General features: G+C 39.6%; 1 protein-coding gene across 8 annotated transcripts in view; it reads left to right on the top strand.

Moving 5' to 3' along the window:
- The window catches only part of EHBP1 (EH domain binding protein 1), a 206559-nt gene that overhangs the window by 71294 nt on the left and 117726 nt on the right, over positions 1-17539 (top strand). For 5 of the 8 annotated variants that reach the window (XM_030946201.1, XM_030946199.1, XM_030946196.1 and 2 more), the window contains exons 6-9: positions 6566-6747; positions 7824-7963; positions 13854-13958; positions 14662-14784. In XM_030946201.1, the coding sequence (XP_030802061.1) occupies positions 6566-6747; positions 7824-7963; positions 13854-13958; positions 14662-14784 (550 nt within the window). The remainder of the gene's footprint in view (positions 1-6565; positions 6748-7823; positions 7964-13853; positions 13959-14661; positions 14785-17539) is intronic. The other 3 variants (XM_030946204.1, XM_030946198.1, XM_030946203.1) reach the window with 1 other exon arrangement.

The following is a 17539-nucleotide window of genomic DNA, read 5'->3' as shown; positions in this document are numbered from 1 at the left end:
ATCATAATTCTTAATAATGTTCTGGATACCTTCAACCATTATTTGCTTTTAAACAAGTTTTCAGCAGAGATCATGCTGCCTTCATTCGGTCCTCCAAATCTTCCATCCGCCTGTCTAAATTATTTTAACTGACATAGTTTCTAATTTACTCTCTCCAGTTGAGAGAGCTCCCTGTAGCTTGTCTATTTTAGCATTTAATTGCTGTATACTCTCCCAAATTAAATTCTGTAGTGATCCATTTTGCTCTGCTGGTGAAGCAGTGATCTTTTCATCTGAGCAAGATGGTGCGTGCGGCTCTGGCGCAGGGCTGCCATCCACGCCGGGAGAGGGAGAACCTTCCAGCTCCTCTGCTGCTGCCTGGGGGCTGCAGGGCCAGGGGCCTGCAGGGGCCAGCTTTCCTCCAGAACAGTCTCCATTTAGTTCTGAAGCCAAAGGACAGGGAAAGCTATTGTTTCTCTCAGGGAGTTTTTAGAACTGGACAAATCACTTTGTCAATTATTTGCTGCCAAAGTGTGCTCCTCCTTAAAATCTGCATAGCTTTGTGGGCTTTTTAGCATTTGCTTTTGTAAAAGATGAAAAGGCAAAAATATTATGCTGTGTATTTTCCTTGTTTGTGAGAAAGACAATGATAATTATTGTTCCTTTTGACAAAATAATATCCAGTAAGGAAGCTTGTTGTCTTCCCTAATTAGGTCTTTTTTGGATAATGTTTGTACATTGATTACTAATTACTTAATATATTTCTATTAAGGAGGGACCATTTACTATCTAAATAATGAAGAACTTCAGTAGTTTTTGATCTGGTTTCTGCTGAATGGAAATGTTTTCCTGTTATTTCTCAATACATGTGTGTGTGGAAGCGAGGGCACTGGAACCTCAGGGGTTACAGACAGCACAGCAGGGTCACAGCTCTGTGTAGGCAAGCTGAGTTCAGGTGTGCAGAGGTAAAACACATCCTGCTGATTTCTCTGGGGGGACTTTCCCCAGCCCAAATAACACAGAGGAATATACCCCATTAACAAAACCCAGCCAATGTTTTGATTCTGTGTAACCCTAGAAGCTTGGAGGCAGTTTAACAGAAAATACAAAGGTGTTTCTTACTTATTTGCACCTCTTATATTAACCTTGAAGAAGACTTGCCAGTCACTTGGTAAGTACAGCATACAAAGTCATTAAAAATACATTTTTAAAGAAGACTGCATGAAATTCACATTACAGCATTATTTGTCTCTCCTATAAATTAAGAATCTGAGTTCAGACCTTTTGTGTGAAGGTGTTAATCTTTTGGCTCACTTCCTTTGGAACAGAGTTGGGCACTGTTTAATAGCGTGACATGTCTGTCATCTGTGATCATCATCTTCCCAGTAAAAATGAGCTGGTTGTTCTACAGCTGTGGTCCAGGCTCTCTGCACTTAGTTCCTTAGAGTATTTTAGTCCTGCTTGCTTTGAAAGGATCTCTTTAGTAGGCAATGTTGGGAATGATTCCTAGACAAGGCTTTTGGTACATAGTACTGCTCCACATTGTTCTCGTTGCAGGAGATCAGGCTGTGGGAATCCTTTATGCCAGGCAGATATTTATAGAAGGGTGGCACTTCCTGTGTAGTGAGTTTTGGGACGCCTGACACTGCTCAGAGTCAGGAATGTTGTGGCAGGAATAATGCATGGTTGCATTACTGGAAAGGAATTTGTGTGATAAATGGGTCTGGCCCTGTATCTGTGTCAGTAAAGGCAGCTTCACTGGCTTCATTTGAACCGACTGCAGTTTGACCAGTGTTATTTTTCCCTTCTCTAGTCCCAGACTTTGTTATATGATGGTCATTTGAGGGTTTGTGGAAATAACTTAAAAAGCTGGGGAGGGATAGTGTTGGGGACTTGAAAAACCATGCAGAGCTTTTTGAAACCCTGCTTGCTGTCCATGTCTGTGTGTGCTGTTGGTCCCCAGGCTTTGGCAGAGCCGAGTGCAAGGTGAGATTTCATCTGAGCCTGGCCCTGCACTCACAGCTTGTGATTCCTGTGGCTTCAGATTGTCTGGAATTTGTCTTTCTGATGGCACCACTGATTTGCACTTCTGTTGGTATCTGAGGTGATGTTTTTCAAGTCTGTGCAAACACAAACAACATGCCTAGAAATTGGGAACTGCCTGAGTTCATTATTACTAATATTCTTTTGTTCAAAAAGGGAATGCAACTTTTATTGATCTACTGAGTATTGCTTGTTCTATGTATTTCTTTGTCAGAATTCAGAAATCAAAGTACTCCAGGGTATTGGGAAGTCTTTCTGTATTCTATAGTAATTTTCATTTTGCTGTCTTTGAGTGTGTCTTCTTATTCCAGATTTTTAATAATTTGCTCAAATTTTTCTTAAACTACCAGGATGCACAAGTATCAACCACCCAGTGGGCTTAGTGCAAAGCCAGCCACATGCTTCATCCTGCTGCTTTGCCAGCTGGGAACAGCTGATATAGCTTGATGCACTGCCCAGATAGGGTTATTTCACCCAAAATATGGTGTATGTTTGAGGCATTTTGGGGACTGTGGACAATAGGAGGAGGAGACTGTCAAGGGAAGTGAAGCTGCTTGTGAGAGAAAAGTGTAGAACACAAAAGCAGAAATTCCCCCAACACAGGAGAGAAAGATGGAGAAGTATTGCTGTGTGTTTATGTGCAGATTTTACTCTTTTTAAGTGAACTAAAATGATCACTCTGGCAAACAATGTACTTCTAAAATAACATACAAATTTCTCAGAGCCTTTAGTTGACCCAACACAGCCATTATTCTGTTATGCAAGAAGATAGGCCTGCTGTAGTTCCTGCTAACATACTAAATAGTTATATTTTAAATAATTTAAATAATTTATTAATGATTTCTAGGAGAATCACACTTTTTTTACAGTGAGCTGTTTCACTTGCTAGAACCATACAGTAACAAACATGAAACAACAAAAAATAGTTGTTAACCAATGCTTCATGCATTCTCTTATGAGTCCAGCAGTGCCTATTCTCGGTCTCAGTAGGATGTTTGAGCTGGAAGATAACATAGAGGTATTTTTATTTTACTGGCATTGTATGTTATCTTCTGTCTTTCTGTGGCATTCAGATATCATGGCTGATTTATTTGCATAATGCACTGCCTTTCTTAAGAGTAAAGGGTTCCCAAATTGCTGTTTTCTTGCAGAATGCACTCCATCTTCACTGTTAAGTGTTGTATTTTGTCACCTCTCTTTATTATTGCATTGGATTGTTTCTCTCTTGTGACTTCAAAATTGACTTTTCATGCCACCCTTTCACAAAACAGGATGTGGCAACCCTGGCAGTCACATGAATGTAAAACACCTGGAGGCATAACAGAGCCTTACACAGTTTAAACTTTGGTTATATAGGCAAAAGCAGGAAAGTTGAGCAATTAAAACATTTGCACTGGGATTCCTGCTTGACTTTCCACATGCTCATATGAGACACAAGTAAACACCAGATCAGACTTTTACATTTAAATGGATATTATTTATTCAGTATCCTACCAAAGTGGGCTTCTCTTTGGAATAACTCATTCAAGCCTACTGCTCAGATGTTTCTGTCTACTCCATTCTTGGATTGTTTGATCCCTGCTAGTTTAAGAATTGTTTATCCTTCTGCAAGAAACTGTCTCCGTTTCCGGGGTGACTCAAATGCTACTACAGGAAGCATGTAGGTTTTTAGGAAGAAAATGCTACAATCTTTGCAAGAAGTGATTATTAGCATGCTCTAACATTTAAAGACAATTTTTTAGAAGTTGATTGTGTGTCAAGTAGAAAACACAATCCATTGTGAATCAGTCATGAACCGAAGCAGCTTGAGAATATTCTTTTAACATACAAAACATTTTTCCCCGTCTACTTATGTAGCTAAAATCATGTAAGGCCAAACCTGTAAAGCTCCAAAGGAGAAAACATTGCAAAATTCTAAGAGACTTCACTTTTTGGAAGAGTAGCAGGATATACTTAAACTTGCATGTGAAGCAAAATAAGACTTGAAATATCAGGCACAGTCTATTTTTATTTGGGTTTGGGGATTTTGGTTGGAGTTTTTTTTGTATGATAATGTTACAGATTTGGGCTTTTGTAGGCAGTTGGAACTTGGAACGTCGACTTCTGCCTTTGACCCACAAAAATGTGAAAGGAAGACTGAACTCGATTGCCAAGTGCATCTTGTTCTTCACAGCACATGAGAATATGTAGTGATAGGAAAATCTTCCTGCTCATGGCTGGCTCCTTGCCTTTGTCCTGGCACCCTGCTGCCTGCATTCTCATCTCCCTTTTCCTCTACATCAGCTAACACCAGAAGATTCCATTAGGAATTGCTGATGATCATCTTCACTGGGAGAACTTTCCTCTTCCTTATTCAAGTTTCTTATTCACTCTCCAATCCAGATAATCTGAAGGTGCAAATGACAAGGTGATCATTTATACAATAAGTAGATACTAAGTAAAAATGTAGTTTCACGTAATTTCAAAATTCTTCTGCCTTGCTGTCTGTGTCTAGCTTTTGCATGCTTGAAAGTTCAATGTTGTGTGCTTTCCCTTCACTTCAGAACCACCCCTGAATTGGAGATGGGGTTGACTTATCTTGTTTGCTTTGACTTTTTAGAAAAATCACTTTGATAAAGACAACATGCACCTGATTTAGCAGATAAGATGGGGTGTTTGTAACAAGAGAAAGTAGCTCTGCCCCCAGGTAGCCCTGTTTTTTGGAGTCACTGAAGCATATTGGTGTTCCCTAAGAGACTTACTGGGAGGTCTCTGTGTTGTTTTCATGGCATTGGCTGCATCTAACAGGTGAGCCAGCCCTGAGAAGGCATTTGTAGCTACACAAGGAAATAAATCCAGATCTTTGTTGGATTTGGGATATTCACAGCAGCTGAAAAGCGATTTTTGTAGTCAGACTGAGAAGAGCACATCAGAATACAGGCATGGTGTGGCTGATGAATGATTCATCTTCAAAGCTGCAAGCAAGCACCCACATTCATGATTTGCTCTGAGGTCTGTTGATCTTGCTAAGATCAACATCTTACTGTCAACATCAACTATTCAAAATCTTCCAAGATGAGTTGTCTAAGATCCTGTTGGGTGTAGATGCCTGAACAGGCGCTGCAGTAAACCTTGCATTCCACATAAAGAGTCGTAATGTTAGTTATTCTAAAGGCATGATACAATAACAGATTATTGTTGTTCATATCTGTGTAATAATGGAAACTCCCTGATTGTACTTTCCATTTTACACATTGTCAAAACCTTGGACCTTAATCTTGCTCTTTGATTGACAACTGCAGCCAGGGAAGGAGCACTTGTATTGTTTGTGAGAGTCGCATCTGTTCAACTTAATTCAGCTGAGAGTATTTGCATATTCTTAAGTATTTCTTCTGAGAGGGCCTAAATCCTTCTCAAGTGTTTGATGCATTTTTGAAATTCATTCATAAGGTATCTACATGCACTAATAGTTCTGTATAATATTGCTGTGCATAATCTGTCAGATAAGGCTAGTTTTTTAAACAAGGTATTCTTTGGGGATGACATATTACATTCTGACTTATTCTACTGGGCAGAAATGTCAAGTACTTTGAAAAAGGATGCTTGAATGTTTTGATTGAATTAGTATTCTTTATTCAACACAAATGGTCAACTGCAGTAAAATGTCCTATTGTGAGAACATTTTTCAAAAGAATTAATAGCAGGGCTTTTTTGTTTTATTTTTTGTTACTGGAGCTTTTTTACATATAATCATTCCTTTCCTGATGATGCTGGTACTAGATAAAACAAGAGAGTAGATTCTTAGATGCATTTTAGATTAATTTATGTGGATTGTTAAGCCTTGAGCAACATTTTCATATTGAAATACAACTTCGGCTTTTCAAATAAAAATTTGGCTTTTATCTATTTTGCTCTTTATTTTTTTCTTGCAAAATTTTTATCAATATTTTGGGAAGTATTGTCAATTTTAGTTTCAGAAACCTTTTGCTCTTGATAGTGCACGTGCAACACTAATGAGAAGAACCACTGCTCTGAAAAATATTCAGGTATTCTGTTTGAGCATGGAACACAAACTAGATGACCTCAAACCACTATGCAAAGAAATACATACATGGTCCAAACCTATGTCTTCCACAGGCTGGAAGTTCCAGTCCAGAACTAGCCATGTTTGAACAGAGTGCGTTCAATTTGCTGTGAAAAGAAATGAGAATATATTCCCAGCAGTTTAACTGGATGGGGGCTGTGGATCTGGTTCAGGCCATTAAAGACACCCTAGATCTTGTAATGCAGCACCATTGTAATCACTATGGACAACCTTTTTTTTTTCAATTGCACTAAGAAGTGTTCAAAGTTCCACCACCATTAGTGACTGACGTAGTTTAAGAAATGGTTTTCTGTCACTCGACAGGGCCATAGTGATTTTTTGAAAAACAAACAAACAAACAAACCAATACAAAACTAAAGTAACCCCTACAGATTTAATAAGTGCATTTTTTGTTTCATGCACATGCAGGTTTTAGTGTCACAGCATTTTACATTAGCTTTGTTTTTCTTTTGCTTTCAGGAGTCTCCTTCTGGACGTAGAAAAGCGCTTGCCACCAGCAGCATCAACATGAAGCAATATGCCAGCCCCATGCCTACACAGACAGATGTCAGGTTAAAATTCAAGCCTTTGTCTAAGAAAGTGGTAGCTGCCACACTACAGTTCTCCTTATCTTGTATTTTCCTGAGGGAAGGAAAAGCCACGTAAGTTGTTTGTTTGTTGGGGGTTTTTTTCAACCAGATAGCCTGCTTTGTGTTGCTTTTCAAAGAATCCTTTGGATAAAGAGCTCTTTCTGTATAGAATGGTGGAATTTGAGAGCATTCTTCAGCATACCTATCATTCCTGCCATACTTAGTTTCTTAACTGAGTAAAAGTTGTTTCTTACTCTGATTTCAGCCTTGTGTTCTTCAGAGACAAATGGCTTGTGCTCTACTCTTACAGACATTTTAAGTAACAACAGCTTAAAAGTACCTGCGGGTTTGAAATGAGTGGGAGTGTGTGTTTATGTGCATGTGTGTGTTCATCCAACAATACCCTTGGCAGATTTCAAGGGAGCCCACTGATATTTCACAAAGAATGCAATAAGGACAAAACCAGTTGGAAGGTGAGGGAGGGTGGACTTAGAGTTAAGATTTTGGGTTGAGCACAAGAACATCCTGTGGGAAGAGTTCTCTTGGGCACTGATTACTGCTCCCTTGACTCACTCACTTGGTTCTAGATTGTAAGTTATTGACAGGACTTTCATAGTACCCGGAACAAGGGATCTGAAAGAAGCTGCTCTTTGTGAAAACATTGGTTTCCAGTATGTGTAAATAGACACTGCCTTTTTTTAATCTTGTTAATGATTTCAGATATTTATAGAAGGGATTTTAATCCTGTAACAGCATCAGGAGTTATGAATGAATGTAGGTATTGCATGCAGCAGGTGGGCAGTAGGTCTGGCCAAGCATTTTCACTTTAACCAAAGCAGATCAGGCAAGCATTTGCCAGCCTTTCTGGGCTGATTTAAAATTTTAGGAAGCAGTTGTTAAGTTAACTCTTGATGCAAAGCGGTATTTTATTACCCTTTGCAATTTTGTTAATTGAAAACTTTCCCTTCAGAATATATTTATGAGTTGTATTAGTTTTCTTTTTTCACTATATTCAAGATCAGATCTGATATCTTAGACCTCCTTGAAGAAAACATCAAAATGCTTAAAGAGTTTTTAAGAATGCAGGAATATCAGATGTGGTATTAACAAGCTGCATTTTAATGCCTGGTGTGATGTTTGTTATTTAGGGATGAAGACATGCAAAGCCTGGCTAGTTTGATGAGTATGAAACAAGCTGATATTGGTAACCTAGATGATTTTGAGGAAGACAATGAAGAAGATGAAGAAAACAGAGTGAATCAAGAGGAAAAGGCTGCAAAAATTACAGGTTAGTTTTGCCACAGGCATTGTAAAATATAGTTTCCTTTGCTAATTGTCCCTTTTTTTTTTATCCTTATGCTATGTTTTTATTTCACTTAAAAAAATCCTAACAACCAAAACAATATTTAGGATAGCTTGATTGAAGTGGAACCCATCCATAACTCAACGAAGTTTAATACTTGTGAATCCAAGAGCATTGATTTTTGTCTGTGTGTCCTGGTTTTGGGAGAGAATGCACTAAGTAGGTAGCATTTTAGGGAAGCAAAGAACCAGCACGAACAGAGGAGCAGAAAAAGCAGAGGGAAAGGGTCAGTGAGCGAGAAGGCAGGAGGAGAGGCTCAGGTGAAATAATGAAGGCTCTTTATAAGAGTAACTGCGAAATGAGTTGTGCCATGGACAAGTGATGAGGTTCTGCTCAATAACATGGCAATTCCAGGCTGCATATTGCTGCCTTTTGGGTGGGGGTGTCTCATGGAAAAGAAACTGGGAGGCTGTTAAAGGACTTTAATGAATTTGATAGTGAAGTTGTTTGAAGTGAGATAGTGTAACCACATTTGAATTGCTGATGAAAATGCTTAGTGTATTCAGGATAGCTGAACTAATTGAGGCGAGTCAGATCAGGATGAGATGATGTTAAATTGTTGGTAGAGATCAGTGTGTAGTATTGCTCCAGATGGGTTCTGTAGGAACTCTTTGTGTAATGAATCAGGAAAAGAAAATTAACTTCTGGTGCCAGACTTCATAACTTCCGATGCTCTTTTAAAATGTCTGAAATAAGGGGAGCCTTCTCCAAAGTGGGGGAAGAGCATCCCAAGCAGAGAAGCAAATTGTCAAATCTGTTCTTGAAAATTCAGAGGAACACTGATTCAGTGTTATGAAACATTACTTTCATCACTTCTTTTTGAGCTTTCATTGCAATCAAAAGGTTCAGCCTGAAGCATTTATTACTTAGTTACATTTAGTGTTGTGAAAAGATGCAAATATGTTTTCTGTATGCTTTACATATTCAATTAAACATTTCTTACCCTGGCCAAATCTCTAGTTATGCTGTATGTGTCTGGCACAGAGCATATTGGAAAGTCTGGAGTGAGGTATCTGAGAAACCAGGATAATGTATTCTTGGTCTGGGAGGAGAGATACACCAGTCTGGTCACGCTGAAATCATTCTGCAAGGTTGACTTCTTTCCCAGTGTAACCAGAATAAATCAGATCACAACATAAACCAAAACCTGACATGTTCACCAGGCCATTGGATAATCACAGAGAAGGTCAAACTAAGGAGGGGTAATGTTCAGTCTGTAGAAACTCCTGTGCACAAGGGTTTTATTAGGATCTGCCTGGGTACTGCACTGAGGACTACAGAAAACCCAGATGCAGAAGGGCAGCTGGTGAAAAGCATCTGATCTTGCTTCTCAACACTTGATTTTTCATCACTCACCAAGGCTACAAATGATTCCTCAACAAGCAAAAGTTTGATCTAGGTTAGACTAGGCTGTCTGCTATCCTTTGGGTATGGAGTGAACATCTTTGGAGATAGATGGGATGGGTGAGCTGGCTGATGTGCAACACAAGCTATTTTAGAGTCATTTCAGCTTTTCCATCTGTTATTGCAAAGGCCAAAATTATATGTTTAAAACTAACAATACCTCATTGAAAGGCAGAAGTAGTAAATACTTCTGGAATACACAGTTTCTGTGCCTTTCTCAGCCTGCTCTGGTACCATTTTCTTACCATACAAGATGGGAGTGTTGGATTGGTTTTTTTGTAAATGAATCATGACGTGAGGAAGGTCAGCCTTGGACTTTTTGTTATGTTGGTTACAACAGCTGAGTTGCTTTACGAGCCTGGCCGGCCGGCTTTTCCCACCTTTGAGAAGGAGAGGGATGGTGAAGGGGAATGAGGGCATGCAATTTCCCAAGCAAATGGGAGAACATAAAACCTAGGGCAGTAAGTAAACATTAATAAATAAGATGTAAAGTATCTATTTCAACATGTGTTCAAGATTGATTTCATTGGCAATTGCAGTGACTCCTGTAATAAATATAATGAATGGGCAAAGCTAGAAGAGCTGGGGAAGCAAGGGAGAAAGAGGTAGGAATCATTGTAGAAAAGCAAGAAAAAATTTAGAAAGAAGAAAATGTAACAAAACTGATGTAGCAAAGAACTCTTTCAAAAGCAGTGTTCACAGAATACCATAAAGTTAATTGAGGAAGTTACATAACCCTTTTGAAAGCTTGCTGCTACCAACATTTTCTCCTCTTGTGCTGTGCTGGGTGTTGGCAGCTGAGAAGCTGGAATGCCTCCCTGAGTCAGAGTGCCCCGTGGCAAATCCCTCACCTCAGTGCGCCTGTTTTCCCAGCTGTAAAACGGGGATGCTGCCTCTAACACCTCATGGAAATGATGGGAGCAGCACACAGTTAATGTGTGTAATTGGCCTTGCAATGAGTAGCAAGGAGGGAAGGATTGTTCTCCTACTTTGGACTCCAGGTTTTCTCGCTGCTGACTTGATGTCTGAAATGTTATTGTTCCCAATGCACAGCTGCAAGAGATGCTGCAAGTCTTTTATCAGACACTGTTCCTTTTTGCAGTATACAACAATTTTTATTGGTTTTGTTTGTGGGGGTTCGTTTTTGTTGTGCCAAAGTTGCAGTTTCATAGATGAATATACATACCCACTGGTGGGAGAGCAAGGGAGATCTGCTGTGTGGGGCTCTAGATGGCGCAGGTGAGTTAGGAAATGCTGCTTCTCTTCCTTGATGGGTTGCCTAACTTGGAGTAGGTATCTGTGCTTCTGTTTCTTCAGCTATGAAGTAGGTGGTGCAGTACTGACTGACCTCAAAAGCAGTGGAATTTGGGGTGGTCAGCATGGAATTGATGCCATACAACTGACCAGACTGAAAGATGTTTTCCATTCCAAGCACTGCTTTCACTTGGAGAAATCTCACTTCACCTCAGGCTTTCCCCCTCTTCCTTCCCAGTTGTTAAAATTTTTCATGTGTAAAAGCCGTATCTCCCCCAGTTGTTCTGTGTGAAGTTGAAAATTGTTTGTTGCCATGAATTAAATTTCAAATATTTAGTTTCTACACTGTCAATATACATGGATTTAAACCTCCCTGAATTATCCTGTTCTTAGTCTTCAGTGGAACACAAGACATCTCATACTTGAAGAAAATGTGCCTCATAACTCACAAACAGGGCAGTAATAAATATGTGCTTCTCTTAATGTTTTAATTCCTGCTTAGAGCCTCATGCTGGGATTAATAGCTGCCTTCTGCTCCATCTGCCCAGGAGCACAGTGTCTGTCCTGGGGCACCACATGGAGTCAGGAACGTGCCCATGTGCTACCTATTGCAGGAGTCTGAATCCCAGCACGTTTCAAGAGCAAGCTTCTGGGTAACAATATGCGTAATCCTTTTTTTGCAATTTGCAAAACCATACCTCTCCTGACAACTTCTGGTACATCATTTACTCTTTTTCTTTGTCAGGATTACCAAGCTGCTTGGGAAAAAAAAAAAAAAAGAAAAGAAAAGAAAAAAAGAGAGAGAGAAGAATTAAAAAAACCCCAAAAACCAAACCAGTGATTTATGTGACATACTTGTAGAACAAGCTAATGTGTGTTTGTAGATAATGAGATTTATAAAAGATAATATAGGATATAAATCTCCAACCTACCATTTCCATACTCCAAAATATGACATAAACCATTTAATATTGTAATGAGAAACACTGTAGTGCGTATGGGTGTTTAGGTTGGCAGATAAGACCAGGTGATTCAGACCACATCAAAGAACTCCCTCTTTTTAAAGCTCTAAACTTAATTTGTTATTTTCTGACAATAAAACCTGAATTATAATTGTTTTGGTTTTTTTTTTTCACATGCTGACATAATAAATTGTAAATCATGTCAGCGTCTGAGCCTGGTTTAAACTACTAATTCGTTAGTACTGCTCTTTTATGGGGTCAGCTCTGTTTTATTTGAGTACACAAAGGTATATTCCATTGTTTATCTTGAATCCTTAAAATTCCCAGAGGATACAGTGTTGATTTCTCAGATGTATGTATGGTTTTATACTGAGAAAGCGAAGTTTTGGGACAGCTTTGGTGTTATTTTTAGGATAATAGTCTTGTCTGTTGGAGCTAAAAATAAGGAAGTGAGGATGATGAAGTTAACTCTATGTAGACAGATATAAATGTAAAACCATGTAAGCAGATTTATGCTTTAAGGTCAAGATCAGTATGGAGATACATTACAGAGGAATTCTGCTTGGGGTTTGTCACTGTCAGCATTTAGGATGCCCAATAGATGCTGGCAGAGTAGGTAATTTTCCTTGGTAATTTGCAGATTAGCATGTCTTTGCAAAGCAGTTTAAATTTGCCAAAGAAGTTTTTATCCATGTGACAGAAATATTACTGGGTTCTGGTCTGCTTTGGACTTCAGTTTCTTTGTGCTGTCTGTCAAGGCATGAAATCAGAAAGGGTGTCAGTGTGTCAGCTATGAAAAAGCATGAAACCCCCCCCTGACTAGGAAGTTCTGGGCAGCCATCAGCACCAACATTAGTTGGGACAGTCAGAATACTACTCAATTTTTGCCTCGGTTTGATATCTTGCTCCCTAAAACTAGTTCATTGAATAAAGACAAATTTTGCTTTCCCAAACAAAAGCCAGATGAGAAAAAGTCAAGTTCAAAACAGCAGTAAATGAAAAGTGTTACTGAGAGGTACCTTCTTGTGTACACAAGAAATTAAACTTTAAAGGAAATACAAGAATGACTGGCATGAAGCTTTAACTTTGCTGGTGATACCAGAAGGCATCATCCATTTATTTCATGGAGAAAAGACAGGAGATGAAAAAGGCTGTCAGTGGGGCAGTGATATTCAACAAGCAGGATCATCTCTCCTGCACAGGTTTCTCTTGCCTGTTTGTCATCTGGAAGGACGAGGAAGGCTGTCCCCTCTCCACAGAAACTTATGCTCAGGTCTCTCAGAGATGCCCCAGGCTCAATCCCCGTTACTACAGATGCTCCATTTGTCAGATGCTGTGGATGGGACTGTGTTAGGGGGGAGCAGAGAGGAATTTTTCCCCTTGGGCTAGAAGCCACTCAGTTGTTTTTTGTTTCTTTCCTTCCAGAATTATGGAGTCATCACTATCTTGATTAAAATTAAACATATAATGCATTTAAAAAATTACTAGATCATGGCAATTTAGAGCTCTCCACTATGGATAGAAGGTGAAATAGGATTTTAACAAACATCAAGTTGTTACTTCCATAGCATGACAATGAAAATTCAGGATATATATACATTCAGTTTGCATTCTCCTGGCACAATACTGATCATGTATTTTAGAACTATTTAAGTAAATTCAGCTTGTCACAGATCAGAATGTAATGGTGACTAATTGCAAATGTTAAATAATCAGAGTGTGTGTATAAACAAAAAAAGATTAAAATGCATATTGTATAGGTTAGTTTTCTGTATCCCTAAGGGTTTGGGAGGGAGATAAATTGTTCTGGAGCTGATTTGTGTTGATCAACAATGTTTTCATATTCAGGTTTTCTTCATGAGCAGGAAAAATCTTTAAATTATATCAAGTACACGTATCTAAATTTTCAACTGATTGTGCATAATACTCATCCTCATAAAACTAATTATTGTTGCTGTCACCATAACCTGGCTAGGTTTTGTTTATGTCTTGTTAACTGGGTTTCATGTTAAATTATCCCTGAAGCACCTACACAGGTACTTTGCTGTAGTTATATAATTGTAAGGACTCGTTCTAAATATATTCTTTTACCCTCTCTGCCTTGCTCTCTCTCTTTCTGGTAACAGTCTTCGTTCCACTTCTGTTTCATTAAATGCCCTTGCCTTACGTTTGTCTTGACTGGCTTCTATTTACAGAAATTGTAAACCAGTTGAATGCTCTGAGCAGCTTAGATGAAGATCAAGATGACTGCATAAAGCGAGCAAATATGCCTTCAGCTAAATCAGCCAGTTCCTCTGAAGGTCTATGAGCTTTCATCCTTTCTTTCTGTTTCTGATTGTATTTACTGTGACCCATTACCTTTTGACTCCTGCCTGTATTCAGCTGTCAGTTTTATCTCTGTGCTTCCACCCAGCATGACTCTCAGTAATTTGTAGTGCATCCAACAGGTAACAACATGATAGAGAAAGAGCCTGTCTCCGCTACAGCTCCGTTGTCATCTGATAATGAACAAGAAAGAAAAAAAATTCCAAAAAAAAAGAAAGAGGAACCACCAGACCCTAAGCTTAAAACAGTAGTTGTATAGTCAGTAATACTTGACCTTTCTAAAGTGACAAAATGTCCTCTCTCTGCTTTTATGTTCACATTACATCCAAAAATTAAAATTTCCTGCCGATAGTTAGCGTGTATGTGAACAATCAAAATCACTGTATTTAGCTCGTTAGATGTTCCACAACATTTATTTAACGAAGGAAAGAGAAGGCTTTTTTAGAAGTCACTTCTGTTACATCATGTTCTGATCAGCAAATAGAAGTTTCATTCATTTCACTTTTTTTTTTCCCTTTGTTGATGTACTTACTGGACTGTGTTAACTTAGTTGTGCATTTCGTGCCATACCCTGGTGCAGTGTTTCGAGGGACTGTTGACGTGGAGCTTTTTGAGCTCCAGATATGTTGGATGAACAGTTTGTATCTATTTTAAAACAATATTCCAATTTGTTCGTAGAGCTTATCAATAAGCTTAATTTTCTGGATGAAGGGGAGCAAGACCCGGCCAACTCCAGCACGAACCCTTTTGGTGATCCTGACACAGCAGAATTGAATCCATTTGGAGACCCTGATGTAGAAGGTAATGAATTTGTTTTACATAATTCATTGCTACTTGCAAATGCCTTGTGAAACATGATTTTTATTTCTGTAGGGCTATAAATAAAAATTTTAATTGATTAAATACAATTATTTAATACAGCACTGAGGTAGCAATAGCAATGATCCAGTTGCTACTAGAAAATAGTTTTATTTTTGGAGTCACATCCTTTGTATTGAGGCACATTCATATTTACCACTGGGGGCTACCAGCTGAAGCAGAGACTTTGAGACCTATCAGGTGTGTTACTAGTACTCACCTGATGTGGTATGAATGAGCAACACATTCTGTCAGACAGTCCTGCTCCACGTGGGTGATGGTTTATATCATAATTTCCTTCACTGCAATCTTCACTGCATCTCAGCTGTTCTTGGTTAGCACTAATCTTCATTATTACAATTTAATTTTCTCTCTTTTATTCTTCCTTTTTTTTTTTTTTTTTTGCTTTTATAGCTTCCTCAGTTAAGCCTTCTGGCATTGTGCCTTGCACCACATGCTAGGTGTTAATCCCCTTTCCAGACTGGCATGCCCATTCTTGTTCCATCTGGGTGAGATGTACAACCCCTGTAAATTTTTAATCTGACAAGATTTCGGCCGTAAGGCCAGAAGGGAGCATCAGGACAGCAAACATCTCTTCTGTCCTCAACTCCATGCCCAGATATGCAGGCTCCCATCTGCTGGATGGATCACTTCTAGCTTGCAGCTGCTCAAAAGGCCAATTCATAGTTAATTCCAAAGTCTGAAGCTGTACTCAACCTTTCCTGTTCAAAGCTCCAAGACTTCTCTTCCTACAGAAAATACCAAGTCACTCTGTAATGGCAATGGAGAAGAACCACACTGAGCAGGAGCAGCCCAGGGTGCAGCCAGGGGATTTCTAAGGTCAGGTCAAAGAGAATGGATTTCCAAGCTGCAGTTTCCCGCTGTGGTCACTCATTTTCTTTGGACAAGCTGAATGTTTACTCACAGCACAGTTTTTCTGCCTTCAGAGTCCGCAGGGAATGATCAGTCCGCAGGGTGGAGATCAAGTCCTGTCATACTTTGGCTGTGGTGTGACTCACAGCTTGTATTTCTGAAACATGGACATTGCACTGTCTTCTGTATTTGTCAACTGAAGCCATAAAGCCACTATCCTGGGCACCTTCTCCCTCCTATAAAGTTGTCATGTTTTTCTAGAGCTGCAGAAGTGAGTTATTTCAGCTTTGTTGATGCCAATATATATGGATTAGGTTCTGGTGTCTTAATCTTTGGCTTTATTTCCTATCTGTTCCTTGACAGTGATCCCTTAGGATCATGGAAGGAAGCAGAGTAAGTGGGAATATAAACCCCTCTGGTAGTCCATAAATAACTTGCTCTAAGAGGCATAGTCTATATTCCTTTCCTCCTTCTCCGCTTTAGAAAGAAGAACTCCCTTCTCCATGGAGAAAGTTGTGCAAGTCCTGTCCTACCTAAACTGCTTTTTTCCAAACCCAGCTTTTCTTTCCTTTCCAGAGAGAACCCATTCTGGAAGAAAGCAGTGGGTGTTCTGGCCCCAGAATACAGTGACTTTTTCTCATCTTGGGGACAGGGAGAAACAGCTGGTGGTGTTTCTTAGTACTGGAGTAGCTTGATAACTCATGGCAAGCTCACTGTGAGAAGCCTGCATCCAAGACATCACCTTGCTTATGTTCCTAAAACACTCTCAGCCTATCAGGGGCATGGTTTTTTCAGTTGATTGTGGTTCTTTTGGGTGACGTCTGCCTTTACAGTCATCTTCAGTCAGAGGTGTGGACACCTTTCCATATCTCTGGGTCTGTTCCGTGTACTTAGGACAGTCTCTGTGATCAGACTCTTGGGTCCCATCTCCAGCTGTGGGCAGCAGTGCTGAGTTGTTGGGTGTGTGAATACCAAGTGTTACTCCCACACACACTGTCGTGCAGCAGTCAACATACCATAACAGGACAGTGTCTGGGATAAACAGGGTGTCACTAGGTTCTTCCTACAGTGTCATAAGGTGTTTTTTATCTGGGAGGAGTGGACCTTCTGTAAGGTTCATGTGACAGTGTCTTCCTGGAGCACTAAACCAGGCTGAAAGATCTGGAAGATCAGCTGAAAGAGTGATTCCCAGGCTATAAGACAAAGAGTTGGACATCTGGTGTGGCATTTTTAAAGCTTTTATGTTATGATGATTGGCTTCTGAGGGATTCTTCTTTTTACCTCAGACACCTCTGAGAATCACTGGTTCTTCCACTGTCTTGTCCCTATAATGGGAGCTGGTTGTGTTCCCATTACCTTGCTTGGCCTTCTTGACATGTGCCTTTCCTCCAGTCCTCTTCCTCCACAGAAAGTTGACGGGGAGAAAAAATGGTGCTGAGACAAATTAGAGAAGATGGTTTTGATCTTCAGCAACAGCAGAATCTGCTCTGTATTTTTATGGCTAATTGGATCGGTGTCTCTACATGGGGAGCATCTAGACATTACCATTTTGGGGAGATTTCCCTTTGTTTTGAAATGCATTTTAAGGGTATGCAATATCGTAGCTGTTCTCATCCTGTTGCTCAGCTACTGAAGGCTGCCCTGTTTGTGTCCCATTATTCACTCATGATTCTTCTATTCTGAGACCTCAGTGGAACTTTTAATACTGCCATCTCTTTCTAGGAAGCTCTTTGAGACTGCCTGCTTGTTGGTTTTTGCATCCTGAAGTGAATGTAACCTTTTTGGTGGCCACCCCAGAAGCTCGAGAGCATGACAGAGGTTCAGG

This window comes from Camarhynchus parvulus, chromosome 3 (assembly GCF_901933205.1).
Source record: "Camarhynchus parvulus chromosome 3, STF_HiC, whole genome shotgun sequence".
Taxonomy (NCBI): Eukaryota; Metazoa; Chordata; class Aves; order Passeriformes; family Thraupidae; genus Camarhynchus; species Camarhynchus parvulus.
The sequence above is the reverse complement of the archived record's forward strand: the minus strand, read 5'-3'. Positions and strand labels throughout refer to the sequence as shown.